Source organism: Caloenas nicobarica, chromosome 15 (assembly GCF_036013445.1).
Source record: "Caloenas nicobarica isolate bCalNic1 chromosome 15, bCalNic1.hap1, whole genome shotgun sequence".
In the NCBI taxonomy this organism is placed as follows: Eukaryota; Metazoa; Chordata; class Aves; order Columbiformes; family Columbidae; genus Caloenas; species Caloenas nicobarica.
The window spans coordinates 5,306,183-5,330,721 of NC_088259.1; the positions used below are offsets into that span (position 1 = coordinate 5,306,183).

At 41.2% G+C, this 24,539-nt stretch overlaps 1 protein-coding gene across 3 annotated transcripts in view; it reads left to right on the plus strand.

Moving 5' to 3' along the window:
* Positions 1-24,539, plus strand: part of PTPRT (protein tyrosine phosphatase receptor type T) — a 441,556-nt gene that overhangs the window by 405,128 nt on the left and 11,889 nt on the right. For all 3 annotated transcript variants that reach the window (XM_065645693.1, XM_065645694.1, XM_065645695.1), the window contains 9 exons: positions 326-513; positions 6,387-6,474; positions 13,727-13,803; positions 14,685-14,721; positions 16,098-16,195; positions 17,945-18,061; positions 19,363-19,517; positions 22,160-22,295; positions 23,287-23,436. In XM_065645693.1, the coding sequence (XP_065501765.1) occupies positions 326-513; positions 6,387-6,474; positions 13,727-13,803; positions 14,685-14,721; positions 16,098-16,195; positions 17,945-18,061; positions 19,363-19,517; positions 22,160-22,295; positions 23,287-23,436 (1,046 nt within the window). The remainder of the gene's footprint in view (positions 1-325; positions 514-6,386; positions 6,475-13,726; positions 13,804-14,684; positions 14,722-16,097; positions 16,196-17,944; positions 18,062-19,362; positions 19,518-22,159; positions 22,296-23,286; positions 23,437-24,539) is intronic.

The following is a 24,539-nucleotide window of genomic DNA, read 5'->3' on the forward strand; positions in this document are numbered from 1 at the left end:
GTTGGAGTCGTTATGCAGAGCTCACCCTAGCAAAAAGTGCTATTTTGCTCTATGTGCTGTATCCTCATTAGTCTGATCGGCTCTTTTCTCTGTTTCCCATCTCTTTGGGTTTTTCTCCTTGATACAAAAAATATCCAAATTTTGTTTAGTCTTTCTAGGCAGCTGTAGGCAAGTGTGTGTTTCCTACTTATTTCTTTTTACTTTCTTTTGCCTGCTCCAATCTATGGGGTGGTGGAGAAACAAACAAACTGTCTGTCTGACCAAGAATGAGAATGGAAATACCAGATAGATGAAAGTTTGTTTTGCCTCCCTGTCTTTCAAACAGACAGTAGCCATGGAGAGATGTCCCAACCAACCCTGACCATCCAAACCCACCCGTACCGGAGCTGCGAGCCGGTGGAAATGTCCTACCCCCGGGGACAGTTCCAACCAGCCATCCGAGTGGCCGACCTGCTGCAGCACATCACCCAGATGAAGCGAGGACAGGGCTACGGATTTAAAGAGGAGTATGAGGTGAGAGGAACCTTCGCTCGCGTGAATAAGTAGAGAAGTTGGAGTCACAAAAGCCAGATGCTTGGGAGGGGAGGGTAGCTTGTTTTAAGAGCTTCTTTTCCTTAATTCACTTACCCTTTTAATCTTTTCCTTTCTCCATCTTAATTCTGTTTGTGAGGGTAGGACTATTTACAGTGCTGGCAGTCTTTGGTGCCCCTCTAGTCCAAAGAGAAGGTGTTTACTACAGCGGCAAGAAATGACGGTGTGCTCATCTGTTAGCATGTGCCCTCTCTCCTATAGAGAGTGGATGGTAAATATTTAAGAGGTGCTGAACTCAATGAAGGACTTGGAGTCCCATACTCCCTTACTTATTGATGTGCTTTTGTTGGCAGGAGTGCAAACCAGGCTTTAAGAAAAGGGAGGACTTTTGCTTGAGCTTTTTGGGAGCTCCAAATAGTCTGTAGCAATTGATCAAATTAATCACAGCGTAATGACCTGTAAAGGCAAAGGCAGGAACCTTGTGTAGCTTAAATGCAGGTGGAGTTTTCCAGTATACTCAAACCTTTGTCTCAGAATGTGTTCGGCTGTTGTTACTCTTCCAACTCCATGTGAAGAGAGAAGCAAAGAATAAACGGCAAAAATGACAAAAGTTCTCCTCCTCTTCACCTCTCCCCTCCAAGCTGGGATGACCAGGAATGTAATACAAATGGCAAGAGGAGGAGGAATATACATTTAGAGGAGAGAGAACAGAGGAGAGAAATAGAATCAAACATATGTGAGACTTTGCTCTAGCAAGTGATAATTATAACGAATGTAGTAAGCTTATGGGAAGGCAATAAGCAATTAATATGCATAGTGGCATTAAAGCTACTTAAAAATAACATAACAGCTGTGAAAAATAAGTTACTTAATGAAAATAGCTCACTTTTCCACCCTGCAAGTAAGAGTCCATGGGGTTAGTATCATTGATGCTGGGGTTTGCTGTAATTGAGAGGCAATCTTTTCCTGGTTGTCACCAGGGAGTACTTTTTTAATCAGATGGCATCAAAGACTGTCATAACAAATGTTTCTGGTAACTGTATGTTAACCAGGTCTAGTCATTCATGCCCCACAATCAAGCCCACTAATTAAACTATCAATATAAAGAGCTCTGTTTAATATTGAAAAAGGATAATAATTCTCTTCGGAGATTTACTTAACCCCGCCTTTGGCCTCCTTTTCCATGAATAGTACCCAAAACTACATTCAGCTCCATTACAGATGCCCTAAGATCTAGTTCTTGATGTTCAAGAAGAAAACAGGTGCTGGCATATATGTAATTTTCTGGCACTGGCATTGGTAATTATCAAAATAACACATTAGCATGAAAAATGTCAATGCAACTTTCAGCTCCACAAGTTCTGCATTTCCCAGAAAGTGCTATCTACATACGTATATAATGACGATGACATTATATAGATTTGCATAATGCTTTTCTTTACAAGAAACAGCCTGGAGAATGCCACAAGCTCTCAAATCACATGCACCGTTCTACCCTTCAATCAGAGGTAATTGCCTGGACTAGCAGCCCTTTTCAGCCCTGAAATTTGGTTTGCGGAGCGTGGGGCACAGGCAGCGCTTCAGCTCCAAACAGCTTTCGCGTGCCAGCAGCAATCCCACAAATGGTATTTTTGGGGAGGATGTCGAGGAGCAGCGTAGCTCCTGGAAGGCAGGAGATTTCAGTTGTCGGAGAGCGATGTCTCAGGCTGGCATCTGGAGGAACACAAAGCTGTGAAATTGGCTTTGCAAAATGTTTTGCAGAATGGTTGAAAAAAAAAATCTTTAAAGAGGCCCGAAACTTTGTTTGATTTCTCTTCTAAAACGTGTCTTCAAACACTAATATCAGTGTCACCTCCAAATATGTTTTTTCTTCTAAGCAGCTGATTTTCTCCTTATTTTGCAAATTGATAGCATAAATTACAGCCTATTTAGTGACATGTTTCCAAATAATTTTACTCTCATGATAAATCACTTTGAATAGAGTGTATCAGTCACACCTGACAGTCTCTTATCTCTGTACATTCTCATCTCCACTGAGTAACCTGAAAATTGCATTCAATATTTGTTTAAAATATACCTACAGACCATTGAAGCACAGGCAACATGTTTTACCGAGGGCATCTAGAAAAATATTTCTGGTGCTTGCATCTTGCACATTGTTCTCCAAGGAGATGAAAAGTGAGATGTGATTGTGTAAGTGGTGTGAAATGGGTGATAACTGCACGTGTGTGAACGCGGGAACCTGTCAGCACTTGCTGTGTGTGTTATTTTGGGTCTCCCAGCTGCACCTGAGGCCAAAGTGTGACTGGGACCTTTTTGGTTCCTGCTTCTGTTTGGCAATAAAAGGTGTAGACCACGAGAGAAAAATATATTGCTGGCACTGGGTGTAAATAGCACTATTTGGGATTAGGCTCAACCATGAACATTTAAATGGGACACGTCTAAATGTCACCTGTTCCTTTTTCAGAACATCTGATTCATTGTGAGCTGCGGGACCAGTCCCACAGACTTAACGCAAGCACCAATTACTGGCTACAGAGATAATAAGCTTAATTATCCAAACTCATTTTCCAGTATGATTTAGGATGTCACCGAAGTACATTTCTCCTACTGCATTATTGAGACAGTTCAGTTATTTTGGATTTTGTGGCTCCTTCCTCAAGCATCTCAGTATTGAGTGTCTTCAGCTTGTCCAAGTCACCTCTGGATTTTAACCCTTTCATTTTTGGCTGGCTACACATCTACCTGGTCAAAATAATAGATCCTGCAGTTCAGGCTATGATGTGACATGACAAAATGTTTGGCAGCAGCATGTTCCCACAGATGCTGTCCTTGGACAATGTTGACTTCAGGCTTTGCTACGAACCAGAATGCGGAACCGCGCTGGCTAAAGAAATTATTTTTTTTTAGTCGAAAGTGGTTTTTAACCCTGGGTCACAGGAGGGTTGTGGGAGAAGTTTTTCCGCCACCGTTGGGAAGGTGGTGGCTGCAGGGAGGGGGTCGGGATGCTGTGGCAGCATCGGAGATGAGCAGCAAGGCTTTTAATTGATGATGTTGCCTTTGGCAGCAACACTGCAGCATGGGGGTAGATCAGTGCAAATGAATGATTCCATTTTTCGTATTTAAATTAAAAACAAACAGCCAACTAACTAAATGCAGCCACTGGAAATCTAAATTGGCTTGCAATGAGGCTCAATTGAGTGCGAGCACTTTAGTTATGTTTGGGCTGTGGTGCTCGGAAAGCTTGATTGAGATGAAGCTGACTTTTAGAGATCTATTCTTGTAATTTCAGATCAAAATTAGATCAATTTAGTTTAAAAAGCATCATTGCCACGTAAATTCCACTACCGGGAAGATATGTCGGTATAAATTTTTCAAAACTTCTCTAAAAGAAGAAAAGTAAGAAAAACCTGGAAAAACACAGTCCGGATTTTTAAACACTGAAATTTTGCAGTTGTTAAAGAAAAGGGGGAGCATTTCCTGCAACATGTGGATCAAATACCAATGCCGGAATGATCTATCCTGATTTACCATTGCTGATAACGCAGAGAGAATCAGAAATATTAACCCTTTTTGTTGTTATAGAAATACTGTACAAACAAAAACTGAAGGAACAAAATATTAGATATGCTGCTTTTTTCCTGGATGCAACTGAATTATAATTGATATTTTTGCCTTTATGTTTCTAATGCAGTTTCAGTTCTTGGTGCTGCATTTTCAGTGGTCTCACAGGAAAATTATTAGTGCTGTAGCACCCCTGTACATGCAGTTACTCCAATTTGTTCATCTGGAGTGTATAAAAGTGGGGATATAAGGTAACACCTCTGCAAAGGCAGTTTCTGTTCCTCACCAACCAGAGCTGTGCTTCCTCTCTTCAGAGATGGGGAGTTCGGTGAAAAGCGGAGATTTCTTTGGTATGGAATGAGGTGAAAAATCCTGGACACTTAAACCTTCGCAGGCTTATCAGGCAAATATAAAAACATCAATTTCAATGGAGCATTTCTTGTTCAAATCACATGAAAGGAATAGGGTTTGTTGAAAAGGGATTTATTGGACCTGAATGTATTTTCTTTGGCCATGATAGCTTCTCCCACGTGGAAGTCATGAGAAAGAATTCTTTCTTTCTTTTCAGATGTCTATGATTAGATGTCTAATGACTGTTGCCATTCTCTGGTCAATCTGCTGTAATTTAATATTGGTAGAAAAATTAAAGCACCTTTTTCCTCAGTCTTTGAAGATGAAAACAAACCTTCCTCACCTCTTTTCTTTTACTCAGGGATTTTTTTCCTTGTGTGTGGGTTTATTGGTTAGGTTTTGTTGGTTTTGTTGTTTTTTTTTTTTTCTCAGGAGATGAGCTGCTATTTAGGAACAGCTGTCTGTAAAGGAAATATATGTGATCAAAGCCCTCGCCAATTACAGAGTTATTACTCTTTCTCCTGGGCTTTTGAACAGGAACTCGCTGTCCCCATTTTTTTGTCAGCAATGCTCCTGGCAGTGCTGCAGTGCCTGACATTTTCTGTCCTGGAACCCCTTTGGGAGAAATTCACAGCGATCTGGTCTGCCAGGGATTTGCTCATATTAAGTTTAATTGTAATGTCAGTGTTGTAGATCCTAATAATTGTGTCTCTCTGCTATTGCGCTCAGGCGCTGTAATAGACCTGGATGGCTTGTGAAGATGAATATAAATTCATTTTCTAGCACAGCTGTGTCAAACTACATGCTGCTAGCTAAGGCAGACCTGATTCTACAATGGCTGTGGTATAAAAGCCCCGTAATTCCCTGGGGACTATAAATAATAAAATTTATAATGTTGCTGTTGGTTTTGGTAATGTAGGATTGTGTTAGAGAGCCGATCTTGGGGGAGGCAGATCTAGAGAGGAAATTCAGTGGGAGCTGCTCTTCTCCTGCCCTGTGTTTTTGGCACAAGTCGACACTGGGATGGTTTGGGGATCGTGGCTTTCGTCCCGTTGCGATGCCGGCGATACCCAGGGACCTGATGCTCGGATCTGCCTGTGCTGACAGTCGCGACCCTCCCGAGGTGGAGAGGGATCATCCTGCTGGCAGGTGGTCCAGGCCACCTTCCCAGGAAGGCAAGACCACCCTTCAGCCGGATCCTTCAGCCAGATGCCGTTTTCCTGGATTTGCCTTGAAAATCCTTCCTGGACGTGTCTCAAGGGGAAAGTGGCTCATTTGAGCGTGTTCAGAATAGTTACAGTGCAGGGTAGCATTTTGTGCTGCCAGTTTCCTTACCCCATCCTTTCTCAACTAAAAGAACAGATTTTGGCAAAATGACTGTTTATTTTGATACTTCATGAGCATGTTTTACCTCCTTTTGCTTCTCTTCCTCACACGTAATCTAAAACCCTGGCCTTTTTTATTTTTCCCCAAAGAAAACCAGCTAGTCTTTTGTATGGCATCACCCCATAGTTAATATAGAAATAGGTGAAATCACTGTGTCTGTAATCAACTTAAACATGAAAGACTGAGCACTGTGTTTCAGTTACGTGGGTTTTCTGAGAAGTGTGTCTATGTGAAATCTCCCCAAACCCTGTTCTACAGGGAAAATGAGGTTAACCTGTGACTGTGCAGCCAGAAACAAATTCCCCTGATCCTTTTAGATCTGAAGTAGCAGGAGGAAAATGAGTCTTTGCTGGCAGAAGCCAAGAGATGCAAATGGTCTGCACCAAACTCTGCTTTTTGCATTAGTGGATGTGCCCTTTCCTCAAGAACAGCTGTTTGCTTTGTTGACTGCTGAATTATGCAGCACCTTTATTTTTGCCCTGCTCATTCATCTTTATCCACCTGAAGGCGTTGGCCAGATTTTTATAAACACTCTGGTATTATTTATTTTGCAGGCACTACCCGAGGGGCAGACAGCATCCTGGGATACAGCCAAGGAAGATGAAAACCGCAATAAGAATAGATATGGAAACATAATCTCCTGTAGGTGTAAATTCACATTAAATTGAGTTTTCTGTAAGATTTTATATGCATCCTATGGAAAAGAGCGTGTTTGAGAATCTCACTAAAAGCGAGTTACAGTGCTGGGAATTCAGGAGTTCAGTCTGTTTGTTACAGGCTTTTTCAATGATTGTCTTTTATTTTCATGGTTTTACATAAAATCATTGCATGACTTTACATTTTTTTACACATTTTCTATCCACCTTGCTTCGTGCTTAATGTTTGCAATTTAAGGGCTAAATCTTTTTGTCAGGTTTTTGCAGGAGGTGACAGTGCTCGTTTTCTGACCATTTTTACTACATGGCCCAGAGCTTTTAGTGCCAGAAATGGGAGCACAAAAGAGATGCAGATACATCAGATTTTTAGACATGGATCAGAGATCAGATTTTCTCCTTCCTTGTGGTCAGTAACCAGTGGAGCAGCCGGAGCCTGTCCCCAAGGAGCCGGTTTGACATGTGGGACAAGCTTTGCTGCTGCCTCAGAATCACGACGAGGCAGCTGAAAATGCACTGGAGCTTCTTAGATTTGCTTCTTTCAATAACCAGTTACCGTTGACGTTACAGGAATATTGATACATCACAGCACTGCAAGGCAGCGAAGGACTCCATAAAACCATTTAGGTCAGTTTTATTCTCAGAACCAGATTAACCTCTGTCATTTTTACCAGGTGTTTGTGAAGCCTCTTCCTAAGGATCTCCAAAGCTGAGCTTTCCACAAGCTCTCCAGGCAGCTTACCCCAGTGTTTCATTATTCCATATAATGACTGGGGAGAGGAGGTGTGAGAAATAATTCTTTTTAAGGGCTGCTGAGCAGCATCAAGTTGGAGAAGCCTGAGACCATCAGAACAAGATATAAGAATATGAGTGTGCCATAGATTTTCATGAGTGGATAAATCTACGGAACCCTGTAAGAGCAAAATTAAGTCACGCTGAGAGATACATTTAGTGCAGTATTTTTTCTCAGTTTAAATGTGTATTTGCTGTGGAACGAAGAGACTTTACTAAAGAATTAAAAAAACCCCAAAAACTTCGGCCACAAAGAAAGATCATCTCACAAGTAATCACTCCTCTCTTGAAAGAAATGATTCGTGTAACAATTTTGGGGGAATTGCATAGAACAGGGACCCCATGGTAAAGCTGAAGAAATCTGGAAATGAAGCTCAGAAGTTTGTGAGCCCTGATCTGCTCCCACTTCTGCTGCTGGCTTTCTTTGTTGGTTGTGAGCAGGTCACCAGTTCCATCAGTCTTTGTTTCTCCATGTGGAAAATGGAAGTGATAGCACTGGAATGTTACAGTTAGCGTGAAAATCGTCTCCCTTCAGCAGCTGAAAAGCTCCACCTTGCTGCAAGGTTCCTGTGTTCCCTGTGGCAAAGGAAGATATCTTCAAATAGAGGTTCGGTTTACCTGTCTGTATGATTAGCTTAGATTAAGTTAGTCTAAGACAGATGAATCAATCCAAATCATCCATTGGATTGAAGATGGAAGTGCAATAGTATGAAATAAGGAAGGAAACATGAAACTCTCTTTGTTTCTCTATATGATTTTGAGGCAGCGGTTGACATAATTTAAAAATGGAGGTGAAAAGAGGTAAGTCTGTGTGCAATAGCCACCATCTCATTTTTGTTGAAGATGGTCACAAAGAAAACATTCAACTTCAAGAGAAATGTGAAAAAAATTAAGGAAACAAAATCAAGGAAGATAAATGGGGTTTTATCTGAAGGGAAGGGAGGCGGGATGCAGAAGAGTTGAAGGTAAATAACGAAGTTGAGTGGGTTTTCTTCACCTTGAATATCTATGAAACAAAGAATTTGAGGAGACAACAGCTCTTTGAAAAGACAGCAAGGAGAATCTAGTGACGTGCTAAAGTAAAATGGAATGAAATCTTGGCTTCACTTTGAAGAGGCTGGGGAGAAGGACAGGAGGATGCTTAAGGAAGGGGAATATCATTCATCAGAAATTTTGTAAAAGCAGTGAGAAATTGTTAGCGATGGGCAATGTTGGGCAACTTACCTGAGTAAAAGCAATGACAGGATCCAGAATAGAGAATTGATAGCAGAGCTGGGATAGCAGGAGAGGAGTTCCCTCTGGGCAGATCATGAAAACAAATTGTGCTCAGTAGGTACAAACTGTGCAAAAGCCCGAGCAGAGGTGGAAAATGATTACACCCTTAGCTGCTTTGTTGTGCTAGAATTGTAATTGCTGGTAAAACCCAGAGTATGCACTGATTGCTTTTACCAGTTTATTTGGTAAAAGGCTGCAGATGGCAATTAATGTTATTTATTTAACCACAGTTGTCATTTCATCACTCCGGGAACAAGATATCCCATGCCTTTTGGGGAGGGAGTTCAAAAAGGCAGGTTTTGATCTAACTTTTGTAACTGCTTCAGAGACTTTTGTTAAAATGTGGGTTTGTAAGCTCTTGCAATAAGTAGCGCTGCTCAGTGAATCACAGCAGATTAGATCTTGTCTTTATGGCCTTCTGGGTAATAGCACACTTACAGGACTGTTTTACTCGGCTCACTGCTTTCCCAGGGATGTATTAACATCATTGCCTCTCTGTGAAAACCTAGATCTTACTGGCAGCCCCAACATCTGCTGTTCTTACATTTGCAAACCAAAACTGCAGATGAGGTTTAAGCTGTTTGTGGAGAGGAGATGCAAGAGAGCTCTAAGCTCCCCCATGCTTGAAACCCCAGCTTTTCAGGGTTCCCTGCAATCTGCAGCGCTGGTGTGTTTTTTGGAGACAAGGAAAAGCTGAGGGGTGGATTTGGTGTTTGTATGACCACAGAATTCCACTGTTGCTGGTGGAAAGATGCACTGCAGCTGCACAGATGTGCCGTGTGTGAGGGATCTGCCCTCCTTTCTGTTATACCAGCGGCATCCACAAGCTTTGAACCTGCGCTTTGGATATAAAAGCTGTAAACACAAAGTTGTGGAAATGCAAGATTTTTCTTTCTGGGGCAAGGGTAGGTAGTGGGCCATTTATGTGCTGAAGCAAAATGATTTAAATTTGCTTTAGATATTGAGGCCTTTAAAGTACATCAGCAAGTGGTGGTTGTGGGGGATGTTCAGCTTTTGTGGGCTGAGCTGAACGCATTGCACAGAAAACATCCAGAAGCTCTATGGGACCTTTGGTTCTATTCTGTTTCTCCCCATCTTCTCCAGCTTCAGAGCCATTACGTTATAAGAGAATAAAAACTCTCAGATAAAGGAATAAAGACATAGGATTATGTTTTATTTCGACTTACAGGACAGCTCTCCTTTCCCTTTCTTTTCTCCCTTTACCGAGCATATTACAGAAGTTCTGCACTCACAGGGGTGCTGGTGCTACTTTAGACACGTCCTCCCATCTGCAGTGGAGCTCTGCCATCTTCTCGCTTAAAGTCTTGTGATGGTCCATTAAAAACTACTGAGTTGATGGCAAAAGAAATTTGCTTCATTTCCTTCATGCTCTGAGTACCATATGCTTTGGGCTAGAGGACTGTGAATTAACCGGAGAATTTCGTGGTAGAAAAAGCGAACAACGGAGATTAACGGAGCTCTTGGCTGAAACGTAGGTGGAACGCACTTCTTGGCCATGGACAAGGACAATGCATAAAATAAAAAGAACCCACATGTCAGTGTTGGATTTAAAACAGAAGTCTTTTGTTTTCCAAGCGTTTTTATTCCATGGTTTCTTCTATAGTGTCTAAACTCTCGCTTGTCTGCACAATGTCTGTTACGTGCTGCTGAGCGGGTGGGATATATCACCCAGTTCTCAAGGCACAGCCCAGGATCAGTGGGGACACAAGGGGAGGACAGTGTGTCTGGAGAGGGCAAATAATCCTTTTGTACCGGAACTGACTTGAATAATTTCAAAATATGTCTATATTTCTCCTTTGACTACATGGGGAACCTTGACAGCCAGTTTAGACTAGCTGTGTGATATATTTTGATGGTGAAAGTTGTGTGAGATTAATCCAGTGCTGGTGTCAAAATGAGCCATAGAAAAATTACAGTATTTCAGGTGATCACTAACGGAAATTTGGACAGAAGTTTGAAACTATAACATTTTTTGTGCTAAAATGGGAGCACAGTGCTTTTCAGTGAAATTCTTGTCATTTTAAAAATCTGTTTTAAGATCAATTTTCAGTTGAAGTAATCTTCCTACAAATTTAGAACATTTCTAATTTTCATACTGACTATAGTAAACAGGGAGAAATAAAATAATTTATACATTTGTTAAAGTATGTTTCCATTTTTTGCAGTCCTGAATCTTACAGACATGCAATTTGTCTTCTGTTTCTACCTCCATTTTTAAAGTTTTTTATAACCCATTTGAAACACATGGTGATATGATGTCTGATAAATTTAAAGAAGAGTTGAACGATACTTTCATTTCAGTGTGCCAAATATGTAATCTTCTGGCTAGTGTAGTCTGGAGGAAAGGGTACAGAAACAAAAGTAAATTCTGACCATTGGGAGAAGATATAATGAAGAGATTTGCTGTTCTTTAAGAAGTGCTTTGAAGTCTATAGACAAAAAAATACTATGTATGAGATCATTACTGCTAGTAGCATAATAAGTTGCATTGGTTTTTGCCGCTCTCTGTTACAAAAACAAACAAACCCCAAACCCAAAACTAAACAAATTCCAAAGTTTGAGGGGAAAAAAAGAGATTTACAAGGTAAGTTATTTAACGAAGTTTTATTCAGACTGTGCTCCTAAACTTATAAACAAGATTAAAGACACTATTAAGATGTCATTAATATTTTGTGTGCTTACAATATATACAGAATTTTTTTCTTCTGCACTGTTCACATTCTTAAGAGCAATAAATCTCCCTCAGGAATTAATCTCATTTTTGTAAAATATGCAATGACATATTGTGGATTCTGTCCTCCTAAAGCAAAGTTCAACCAAAGAGGTTTTCATTTGGTCCCAAAATATAATTGGACCTAGACCTGAATGTCTCCTTTTTTAGAAATAGAATTCATTTCCGCTGGTCATTTTCTCATCCATTACTGTTCTTCTCAGATAGAATAACCATATTTGGCTTAAAGGGTAAGGAAATAATTTTTAGAGCTAAAAAGCATCTTTTCTTTATCCATAATTGTCTTAAATGCAAAGGCGTGTTCTGCAGTCTCCTCCTCAGGTCTTTCACATCCAGCTCCCTCAGGAGATATTCATCCTGCCCATTTCAAGTTTTTAACTAAACAGTGGCTCAAAGTGCTGAAACTTAATTTGGGGGTTTGGCTCTATTAAATGAAGAGAGGCAGGTTCTTCCTCAAGGGCTATTGAGAGCACGTCAGGTACAGCACAGTGCATAGACGGTGTCTTTGTTTCACTTAAAAAATCAACCTGAGACTCTTTTCCACCTGCCACTGGGGTAATTTTTGGTCTCATCACTTTTGGTTCTATTCTTGCAATAAGGTAAGACTTTGATAACATTATACTATTGTGGCATCACAAGAGGAGTTAGTAAATGTTCCCCTCCCAACCGTTAGCTCCAGGGTTTTTTCCCTTTGTTTTTGTTCTGTGTGATTCTTAACTATCTTAGTTTCCTGCCTTGAATCGCAAGTGTGAAATTGTCTACGGGAGATGTTGTGTATTTCATCTAGATGTCTGGTTTAATCAGCTCTTTATCTGTCTTTGCCAATTGCTCTAAGTATAAATCCTTTTGTTGTCTGTCTAACCACATGATTTACTGCAACTCCTAGTGCGGTTGCCTTGAGCGCAGGTAATTTTCTGGAGTTGGGAACAACATCAGCACTCTGAGAATTATACCTACTTCCACTGCGGCTACAAAGGTTATATTTATTAATACAAATATAACGGAGCTTTTGATGGATTCACCCGCGTAACCTTTTTTGAATGCAATTATGGGGTTTGATAAATACAGCAATGTAGTTGTATTTTTGACTGTGAAAATCTCACCCAAAGAATGAACGGTCTGTGAGAGTCATTGCTTTATATAACCAAATAAATATTTCATATATATATCCAGCTCTTGGTTTTCAGAACTGCATGCACATCTGTCTTCACAATTATCTGATTCTACATTTAATTAAGTGATGACTAAAACCCTTTTTGAGTTACTGCAGAATCATACCTCGTATTTTTATGTTTCATTGCTATGATTCTTTTTAATCGAATGTAAATCATGCTTGGGCCCGTATTTTGCAAAGTGCTTCTAAACATTAATGCTTTGCTGGCTGAGAGCTAGGGTCTACAGAGCTGGTAGAGAGGAAATAAACGTAATGGAGTCTATACTTCTTAAAAAAATCCTTTAAAAAATGAGCCCAGCATGGCCAGCGGTGACCCCAGTAACCCAGTAGCTTTTGCCGAGCAACTGGCCCTTAGATGGTGGTTCTGCAAATAATTGCACAGCAGTGCTGGGGTTGCCAGAGCAGATCACATCACCAGTCCTGCTTGCAGAGTATCTCCTCTGACAGAGCCCAGCACCAGCTGTTCCAGAGGGAGATCAAAATATTCCCTTGGTGGAAAATCATTACATGATCTGCCCTCAAAGGTGGTTCCTTCCTGCGTCTGAACTGTGGAGGATGCTGGGAGATGAAAAGATTGATATCTGTTATTTTATTGCCTTATCTAAAGTAACTTTGAAAGTCCTCAAAACCAGAAATATTTCTAATATTTTTTTTAATCCCTGCCTTGATGCCGTTTTGTTGCTGTGAGTTCTATGGGTTGTATAAAGGAACAGTGCTCTGATTTTCCTTGGTATTTCCTTTCAGGTTTCTGGGTTGCCCCATTTCTTGTTTGCAGGATTTCACTTGCCATTTTACTCTCCCTAATCTTTTATACCTCTGTCGTGACCTATTTATCTTTATTCTGATCTTGGCAGTTTTAGCTCTTGCCTCAGTTTCCATAGCTCAGATGAAGCCAAGGAGGCTGTTACTGCCAAGCGTGAAATGACTTTTGTAATGGAGATACATCCTGCAAAGGTCTGTCCTGAGACCCCCAGATCAAGCAACATTTGTCATCTAAAAGCTCTATAAGGGTTATGGTGACAGCAGTGAATTTAACGAACCCAGAGTATCAATGAACGCTAACCTAAGGATCTAAATGTTACATCTTAAAAGAAAAGGCTTGTAGGAGCAGGAATATCTCTGATATTATTTCATTTTTTATTATTGCAAGTATTCAATTACCCACTTGCAGGTATCGGCAGATAAAACGAAGCACTTACAAAGTCCTCTTTATCGTTACTGTCACTTTTTTTTCTTTCCTTCTTTCAGATGATCATTCAAGAGTGAGATTGCAGCTGCTGGATGGGGACCCTCACTCCGACTACATAAACGCCAATTACATAGACGTAAGGCTCCGGGACATCCCTGCTATGACAAACACTCCTGCTGACAAATCTGCTTTGGAATTCAGTGCATCTTATATAGGGACAGACTGTTGATCCGATATGGATGACAGCTGAATGTTATACAAACAGTGTGTTGTGACAGGGAGAAGGTTCTCAGTCTCCAGTTTATTCTGTCTGACCAAAGTGGACAGATGGAGATTTCCTATGTTTGACATATCCACAGACATAAGTGGCATGTGGGCTAAATGGGGAAATCAATATCAGCCCCTTGCAACAGCATTAGTAGATATCTGGGATTTATCGACTTCTTACAAAGTTGCGGTGCAGAAGGCATGTAAATAGACTGACAAATTTTTTTTAGTGTTATAAAATAACCTTTGAAAAGCAGCTTCCCTCGCACACACAGAATGATCAAGTGAACACACATATCTTGTATGCATCTCCTGAATCTTAGGAACATGACAACATTCAGCAGAGTTTCTTTAAGGGATGAAAAATACACCTGATAACGTTACAAAAGACCGATATGTAGCATTTTCTTACAGAGGCAAATGCACACCTTTCTTCTTTTTCAAACAAGGTGCAACCTTTTGCCTATTGGTTTTCAGAGTTGCCCACAGGAAATAGTGAAAACTGCCCCATTCGTGTTTTCCCTTTGGCATGATGAGATCTTGTTATTCAGCCCGAGTGAGATACCCTCACTCAAAATCTCACAGGGCAGCTTAGTTGCCTGTCTTCACTCATTCAATAACCAGTGTTAGTACACTGGTAAGTGTGCAGCAGTTGTTGGTACCTGGAAGACATAAAAAAGATGCTGTTGTGCTTTGGCTGAACTCTGATCTCACAGACTGTCACGTATTTTCTTTTTTTTTTTTCTCCAGGGGTACCACCGGCCTCGCCATTACATTGCAACTCAAGGCAAGTTCATTCTTGTATGTCTAAATATTTGTAAAACCACTGCTGTTTTAAAGAGCTTTTTATAGGGTGACGTCTTCTATTTTGGGGAACGTCTGAAAACTTGGTCTAGGAGCACAAAAGGGAAGGAATAGGCTGTTCCAAGATCTTTAACGCACTCAAATGCAAAACCTCAGCTACAGGAATAAAAAGTGCTACAGACTTAGAGGTGGCAGTACAATCTATGAGGTGTCCTTTGTGCATGAAGTATGAGATTAGAATTAAAAGGGGCTTTACAGAGCTTGGGTTTACCTTCTGGAGTGAAATTGCTTGGTGAGGGCAGTATGAATAAGCCTCTGATTGATGAACTTTTGATAAGTGGGAACTAGTAGGAAATATGTTTGAACACCACCTTCTGTAAGTTAGTTGATGAGTTTCCTGTGCCTTTTTGGGGGAAAAAAAAAGAAAAATAAAGAAAAACCAAAACAATTCAATGCTGAGGGCAGTCCACATTAGATGACAAACCTCCCTACTCCTGTTCTTTACAACAGGTGCTGTTTTCCTGCATCACTGGCCAAACTCTTATGCCATGACCACTTCCTCTACCATGATTCGTCCTCAATTTTGTGCATTCCTTACCTGCAAATGTGATCTTCATAGAAACGGCCCTATTCTTAAATTCTGCTTTATTTTTTTCCTCACTGGCTTGTTCCTATTGAACGAGTGAAAAGCCATATTGGAATGAAACTAGCATCTGAGGATGTACAGGCATAGGGAGTGCAGCAAGGTAGAGAATGTGGAAGATGGAGTGTGGCCAGAGTGGGTGAAAAAAGGAGTCTGGGGAGGATTTTGTTTACAGTGTAGAAGAGAGGGAAGAAACAAGTTCAGAGAAAGGCTCCAGTCTAATAAACCTCTTGTGAGTACTGGCTCTTGAAACTTGATATTTTTCTTTCTAGGGAAATTTAGAAAAGGGCTAAATTCTGCATGTTTCCTTCCTCCTTCATAATTAATAAAGCGCAAAATTGAGGAATTTTAGTACTGCATCATGTACAAAATTCAATACAGCCTTAATTACAGATTAACTATAGGGTGCATCCATGTCCCATCACTTACACATGATTAACTACTGGAACTATCTCCACTGTTTACAACACAGACATCACCTCTCTTTCCAGGGTGCTAAAACCCTAAATACTTGCTGCAAGGAAGGATGAGGTGTCTGATCTCTCAGAGAGCTCGAGCCTGTTCTCTGTCTGTAACCCTGAATGGCAGAGGGATGCTCCAAAAAGGAGAGCGGGATCCTGTGGGAACAGAAGCAATGGCTGGGGAAGAGCTGAAAAGAGATGTTGGCATTTAACACACTCTCTTAAGATGTCCTTTTGTCTTTTCTCCTGCCCCAGGGCCAATGCAAGAGACAGTGAAGGATTTCTGGAGAATGATTTGGCAGGAGAACTCCGCAAGTGTTGTCATGGTCACCAACCTGGTGGAAGTGGGCAGGGTAAGGGAACCACTTTCCCAGCATAGAAACCCAAACCAGCACGGGGTGTAACGTGGTGCTGCTGCTCAGGCAAGCTCAGCAAGTGAAATGCCTTTTGATTTCTGTAGTAAGGGAATGTATTAAGCTACTCCGTGTTTTTTCTCTAAATTGCTAGATTTTGTAATACTTAGCTGCTTCCCTTTCAGACTAAAAAGGATCTTGTTCCTGGTGTAAGTCTCAGCTTTAGCAGAGTTACACAAATTTATGCTGGCTGAGAAGCTGTCTTCTTTTTCAGTACAGAAGGAAAAATGTATTTCTGTAATAATTATTCTTTATCTGTATTATTTGAATACTTCTCTACCCACAAAAATCCAGAGGGGTGAGAACATGCGACTGGTGTTCAGACTATCAAAAGAGCTCTTTAAATGACAGTTCAAAGCCCAGAGCTTCCAGTCACTTCAGAAGATCACTATTCCGTGGTGGTTCCAGACTGTGCACAGCTGGATCCGGGGCCACCCAGCAGCGTTGGCCTCTTCAACATCCACCGCTTTGCTCTCTTGGACTCAGGTGAAGCAGGAGTCCCTGTGTCAGCACAAGGCAATCGCCAAAGCCCGCGGTGGGAGCAAACGTGAATAGCTCAAAAGGCAAAGGCTAGACTTCAGGGTGGCTTTATCAAGCATATTCTTCTCATTCCTGGTGGTCTTTGGTTTAGAGATATTCTCAGCCAGAAACTGAAGCTCTTAAAAATTTTTGTCCTGGTGTTTGTCACCTTTCTTTGCTCAGGTGCTAAGAAAAAACGAAATCATAGTTTGCTCACAGCCATTAGTAATTCGGCTGCTTTGTATTTAATTTCCTTTAGATCTCATGGTTGAATGCCAGCTGGTTCTGTTCGTTTATTGTTATTTATTCTGTTTTGCCTTCTACTGACACTTTTGTTTGAAATAAAGGCCTCTGTGTTAAAAAAGAAGCAACAAACCTACATTAATCATATTTAATATTTATGAAACCCTTTCCGATTATGACTGGAGCTGGAACATGAAACCTGCTTCACAGTAGCTAATTGCTTCAGCTTTAAGGTGCTGTTCCACTCTTTCATGATAGAACATTTAATAACTCGATAGTCTTTGTTAGCCTAAATATCCCTTCTAAAGCTTCACAGCCCTGGCTTTAATTTCTACTCTTAGTTTTGCACATGGCTTCTAGTAGTGGCTAAGCTTTGAATATATTTGTGTGAGATTTCTTTCTTTAGCTGAGGCCTGTCACAGCTGGTAGAATGTCAAATTTGTGCCCACATCTGACAAGGAAAGCTTAGAGTCAAACAAATTGAATGTATCAGCAAGTATCTCACAATCCCTGTGAATTGAAATTCTTTGGCTAAACAGGGAGAGTTCAGAATTACAGCAGTGCTAGCAAGGGCATAGATTTTTCTCAAAGAGGATGTTGATAGTGACTGCCAGGTGTTCTGTAAACCTGAGATATGGTCAGGGCATGCGTGGAAATTTAAGGAAGACCATCCCAAAGAAGTATAGGTAAATGCATCCTTTTCATTTGTATTCAAAACAGAGGAAACAGAAAAAAAATCCTCCCTACAGTTTCCATATATGGTAAAGGATTTTTTAATCTAATTTATACAGTTAATTTTGACAAGGTCTGTGCATCAGAAGAAAGCCCAATTTGCATGGGCTTCAGCTTGAAAGTGGAGTAAAATGTAGGTCAGCTCTGACTCAACTTGAGCTGGTTCCTCTCAATATTTTCTTTTTTCCCCTGCAGGTGAAGTGTGTTCGATACTGGCCAGATGACACAGAGGTCTATGGAGATATTAAAGTCACATTAATTGAAACAGAACCATTGGCGGAGTATGTCATACGCACATTTACTGTACAAAAGGTAAGGAAATCTTCAGTCAGCTGAAATTTTGATACAACATTTAATTTGTGTTCAGAAATGAGAACTCTGGGAAACATCCGTAATGCTCTTGGAGATGGGAGCTGTTACTATTTGGAAAGGTTTCACTTCAGAAACCTAAATTTTTGACTAGAGATTCCAATTTTGGACAAATGATTTTACATGAACATCTTGATGTAGCCACAAAAGTAGAATCCACAGTGCATGAAGTTTAAATGCATCCAAAAGCCAGCAGATAAGTGAGGGTGTGCCAGGAATAATAACTGTCATGTTTTACGGTGGCAAATTGCTGATGAAAAAAAGTATCAGTTAAACTAGGTGCCAGGTAGGGTCCCCTTTCAACAGAAATAAAATAGTAATAAAGGCAAGAGTATAAACATTATCCCAAAATTGTCAGGATTTGGAAGATTTTTGTTATGTGTAATTCGAAATTGGAAGTCTAGGTATCAGAGTATTCCAGGTCTGTCCAAATTACTCTACAAACACTCAGTAAGTGGTTTTAAAGCTTTCAAAAAATTCCTGCTAAAGTAACTTCAGGCACACTGGGAATATTGCTCCAGTTTTGTAATACATCAGCTCCATATTTCATTAAATCACTGAAAAAACTTGGTAAAAATGCTAATGCCAAAATCTGACAAGCTAAAGGACGTGCTGCTGGACTGCATGTTAATTTTCTCTACGATAAAATGTCACAGCTACCTGACACTTCTGTGTTATCCTTTGCAGGGCATATACAAGTGGTGTCAGTTTTCATGTACCAATAACTTGGTCTCACCAGAAATACCAGTTTCTGCTGTTTTTACCACCAGTCGTAACCTCAAACTGAGGTTTTTTTGGCAGGAGGTGGCAGAAAATCTACCATTGCCTGGGACATGCCCACTCTCTTGGTGTTCGTTCCCCAGGCTGTTGCTTCAACACCTCAAAAAGGGTTTAAGAGTGTCTTCTTGGTGGTTTATGGCAATAACACCAAAGGAGGCTGGAGAAGTGCAGCCATGGTGCGAAGTCACCCTGTAAGTTTCCTAATCAGCTGGGTTTGAATTCAAAGGACCACAGGTTTGCATTGGGAGCCGGTGATCACCTTCATAGTCCTCAGCTGTGTGTTACCCACTTCATTTTTACATGGAGTTCAGCTTCAAATCTTTCAGAGTGAAAAGCAAAATAGGACACCTTCTTGCCTATAACGAGAGCTAAATGCTTGTTCTGTGTGAGGGAAGGGAGCAGGGATCAGAATGTACCGATTGCAGTCTGGTGGGAGAAAAATAGAGGCTGTGTTGTCTCCTCAGAAAGGCTACCATGAGATCCGAGAGATTCGGCAGTTCCACTTCACCAGCTGGCCCGACCATGGGGTTCCTTGCTACGCCACGGGCCTCCTGGGCTTCGTCCGGCAAGTGAAGTTTCTCAATCCCCCAGAAGCTGGACCCATCGTTGTGCACTGCAGGTAAGTCAGCTCTTTGAGCCTTCCCTTCATCAGCTTTTTTCCTTTCCTTCCTCCTTTCCTTCCTTCTTCTTTCCTTCCTTCCTTCTTTCCTTCCTTCTTCTTTCCTTCCTTCTTCTTTCCTTCCTTCTTCTTTCCTTCCTTCTTCTTTCCTTCCTTCTTCTTTCCTTCCTTCTTCTTTCCTTCCTTCTTCTTTCCTTCCTTCTTCTTTCCTTCCTTCCTTCCTTCCTTCCTTCCTTCCTTCTTTCCTTCCTTCCTTCTTTCCTTCCTTCCTTCTTTCCTTCCTTCCTTCTTTCCTTCCTCCTTCTTTCCTTCCTCCTTCTTTCCTTCCTTCTTCTTTCCTTCCTTCTTCTTTCCTTCCTTCCTTCTTCTTTCCTTCCTTCTTTCTTCTCATCTGGCAATAACCAACTACATTTTGTTTGTTTAAGAGTATAACTTGTGGGCCTCATGAGGAAACAAAGTGGAGTTGGGTTTTCTTTTCTGAAGTGGCTGTTCTACAGCTTAGCTGGCATGAATTGGAGATGATATAAGTAGGTCAGAAAGGGCCATTCGAATGCAGAAGACGACTCTCTGGTGGCCTATACTCTCTTAAATATTCATAGCAGAGTTGGGAAAATGGTAAATATCTGGGACAGCCATTCCAGTTGTTATCTACAACAAGCCTCATGTGGCAGAAGGAACGATGACTACAAAAAGACCAGGAATTTTAAAGAAACTTTGCTTTTCTGTACCCACATGAGGGCTCTTCTGCACGGTCTTCTTCCAACTAAGCTGAAAGCCCCACTGTGCGGGGCACTGTATGAAACCAGGGCTCCTTATTTTAACTCTTTTAATAGTTATCAGGTTTCTCTATCAATTTGTAGAGGGATTATAGTGGATTGGATTAGTAGATTATATGATTTGTGGTGAGGATGGTACATTGTGAATCAGGAAGAGATGACAAACCTCAAAGAACTCACTGTGTTAGCGAGTGTTGGACATAGGTAAATGTCCTTTCCTCTGGTTTACAGTGAAAACGATTGCTTTTGTAACCCACCACGGTCAGGTAAACTCTCGTGATTATATTATTTCCAATACAAAGAAAGACATTTCTACAGAAATGTAGTTTGGGTTTGTAGCAGCTACTTTAGCAGCTCATGCCACAGCCCGGTGCACGTGTTCTGCAAAGGGGAGGTGACTGGAGAACAAGGCTGAAAAACAGAGCTGGCTGCCCCAAAATCTCACCCCTGATCAATCTACAGGCAATTACCTCTAAGTGCCATGCCCTGTGATCAGGAAGAGAGAGACAATACATCCCACAACCATTTTCAAAAGGAAAATCAATTAAATCTTACCTTTTTTAAAACAGCTTTAGGTGGGTTTTTTGTTGGTTTTTTATTGTTTCAGCAAGTGAAGAAGCAGTTGTATAATAAAATACAGCTAAGTTCAAGGACCTGGCAGAAGAGAGCTCAGTGCTTGAACTTGCTACCTTGGTGCCACATGGGTCTGGCCCTGGAAGGAGTCTGAACCTGATTCATTGTCACCAAGAAAGCAAGGAGAAATATTTCGTCCTTCACATTTTGATGAATAAATGCTATTTCCTCTCCGTTATTTATCTGCTTTTGAATTTTAATGACTTGCTTTAAGTGGTAATTACCAAATTCTCCCTACCGATGCCTGGCTGGATAATATCACAGTTCGATATTTATGAAGTGCCAGGATCCTCTAAATATAGAAATGTTATAACTATTTGTTAAAATTCTGAAAAGCTGAGAGATAAAAGGAGAGGAAATGCCACTTATTCATTAAAATTCTGCAAATGAAAAATATCTTCTCTCTATTCAGCAGTTGATTAATCTGGTCCATTAATTTATGGTCATTCATATCTCCTTGCTTTCGGCTCTGCTGGAGTTTTCGTGCAACTTGAGTTTCCCTGATTTGAGCTGAGTTTTCCTTCTTCCTTCAGAGTAATGTGAAAAGACATTCTCCTCCCTCTATCCTTCACACCTAAACAGCTTGGATGATTTCCCAGAAGGGAAGGAGGGCTCAGTGACAACACAGTTTTGCAGGAGATGGCCCAATTCTCGCAAGCAGTGGGGGGCTCTAAACTGAAGGTTTTGAGTAGCCTCGAGCTCCTTTCTCTATAATTTTACAATCCACAACTTGAAATCACTTTCTTTGGGAGTCAAACTCCTCTGGATTAAAAGGGGAAAAGAAATTTTTGAGGTGGAAGATGGAGCCCCTTTCATCATTAAATGTGTGCATGCTTTTTAAAGAGTCCCACAGAATAAAATCTCGGGAATTGTATCTGCAACCTTGAGGCTGCTCTCCCACATCTTCTGGGATGAAAGGTGTGCGAGCGCATCGACCTGTAAAATCATAATGATTATTTTCCTAATTTTTTGTTGATGTTCAGGAGCGCAAAGCTTTTTTCCCCCTGCTACCTGGGTCCATTTCCCTTTCAAGAAATATTATTTCACCTTGTTCTCTTAAATCCCAAGCTAATTTAGCTTCACACAAAAATCAGCCCAGCAGGGAGAGGGGAGCAGCCTCCAAGACAAGACAGCTGTGTCTGTGATGCAGTTATTTTCTCCTCCATAGAGCCCTGCATCTCCACGCTCCCTCGATCATGCAGACCCTCATGTTCTTTTTTCTTTTTTTTCCAGCGCTGGGGCCGGGAGAACAGGGTGTTTTATTGCCATCGACATCATGCTTGACATGGCAGAGAACGAAGGCGTGGTGGATATATTTAACTGTGTGCGAGAGCTGCGATCCCAGAGGGTCAATTTGGTGCAGACAGAGGTAGGTGCCAGCAGGTCTCCTCTTATGATGTGCCGCATTCCTGTCAGCTCCCCTGCTCAATGCGAACCCAGTAATTCATTAAGTCAACACTTGCTTCCTCTGTGATCTGATTATACAGAACTTTCCGTGGCTAAACATGACCAGATGTGCACCGAATCACATTTGCTGGCAGCTACTCAGGGCGTCCAAGACGGGAGGGCAAACCTTGAAGTTTAGGTCTTAGCATTGCTGATTAGTTTTATTCTCACAGTAGGGGGGAGAAAAAGAAGAAAACAGCTCCTGAATCCTCTCATGCTTCATTCATAAGTATACTGCAGACTTGAATAGTATGTAGTTTATATCAACTGCAAGCTAAACAAATGAAACATCCCTGATGGAGGCTTTGGGTGCTGGTTAAGCAAGCTGCTCCACCACGTCTCATCTAGCGGCTGCACAAACCTCTGTGGAACTGTTCTCCTGCGGCACAAGTTCTATGTATGTGCTTCAATGCCTTCCCCTACCCAGGAACAGGACAATAGCTTGGAACAGAGGAGGACTGTTAACTTTTTTGGACTTCTCATATTTAGTTCAGGGAAAGAACTTCACCCAGAATCCCGAGAGTCCAGGGGTTCTGAAGAGAAGACCTGTTAGTAAAGTTGTTTCTCTGGCTTCCAAAGCACCATCGATTCCTGACCATTGCCTTGTGATTGGGAACAGAAAAGTTTTACACCGTGATTTCCCCCCCAGCCCACCCCCATTTTGTCCCAGCATTCCTGAGAGTGGTGACTTCTCATTTGACTTGTAAATTGGGAATGAAAACACGAGAGCTCACATTCAATGATGGATGAAATATGCTCACAAAGCTGTCACGTAGCACACTGTGTAATATGTCTCCACATGAAACAGAGCCAAATATACATATTGGGCATGATTTAAAAAAAAAAAAAGCATGTGATATTTCATGGTCTGTATTGAAAATATGATTTTAATATCTTATCCCTCCCTTGTGCAGGAGCAGTATGTATTTGTCCATGATGCCATTTTGGAGGCCTGTCTCTGTGGCAACACAGCCATTCCAGTTTGTGAGTTCAGATCCATCTATTACAACATCAGCAGACTAGATCCACAGACCAACTCCAGCCAGATAAAAGATGAATTTCAGGTAATTTCGTATGTCTCAGTCATTGCAGTTGGTGTACTGAAGGTGCTTAATCAATTACTGTGTGTTATTTCACAATTCCCAGCAGAGCAGAGAGGGGGACACTTAGCCAAGGTCTGAATTCAGTTGATTTTTGTTGTTTTATTACTGTATCAGGCAGAGATATGTTTTTGAGCATGGACTTTTCAGCCTTCAGCAAGGAAAAATAAATCCCATCACTTCAGTAGAACAAGGGTACTAATTGTCACACATAATATTGTACTTCTCATTTTAACAAATATGCTGTTGTTCATTTTCTTCTGTAATTTGTTCAGAAACATTTATGCCGCAAGGTCCCTTATTATCTGTTCTCGTGGCTGGTATGCTGCTTCCGAGTCTTGACAATCAACTTGTCGACATCCTTCTGCACAAAGGAGAAAGTGAGCTCAGTGAGCATCACTTTCCTTATTACTCATTTTCATTTAACTGAATCTCAGTTCACTGTAGATGTTTTGCCAAATACCTGGTGACGAGAACTGAAATGACATATGGTAAAACTCACAAGTGCTGGCGTAATGTGATTTACCTGGGGCAAGCAACAAAATGGGGCCCCTTCCACCTTTTTGCTGTCGCTGTTGCTTATCCCACCCCAATTAATGGGCTTGGGACACAGGAGCCACGAGCCCTGGGCAGTTTTACCTTGCACACAGTAACAAACGCACCCTACAGAACACTGAACTAAGTTTTCTAGTCTTATTCCCCACGTATCTGTAAATCCCTTTATGATTTTTCAGCCAATGCTGATGTATGGAAAAAACAATACTGTGGGAAATTTGGGGCTAGGTGAATTTGACAGAAAAGAGAGAGAGACCTATGCTATTTCTTAAGAGGCAATTCATAGCAGTAACAAGGTGGAGATTCCTTTAATTGTAGAAAATGCCCAGCCCCTTTCCCAGCCAAGTATCTTTTGCAGCAAGAGAATGTCTTTGGGGAGCCCCAGTCTGAGTCAGATGCCTCTTTTCCTCCCTCTGTACGCAAAGGGAGAATGTGTGTTTTTTATCTGAAACCTTGCAGGGAATAATCAGGGTTGGTACAGTGAGATAAAGAATGTGGATCCCAACCAATGA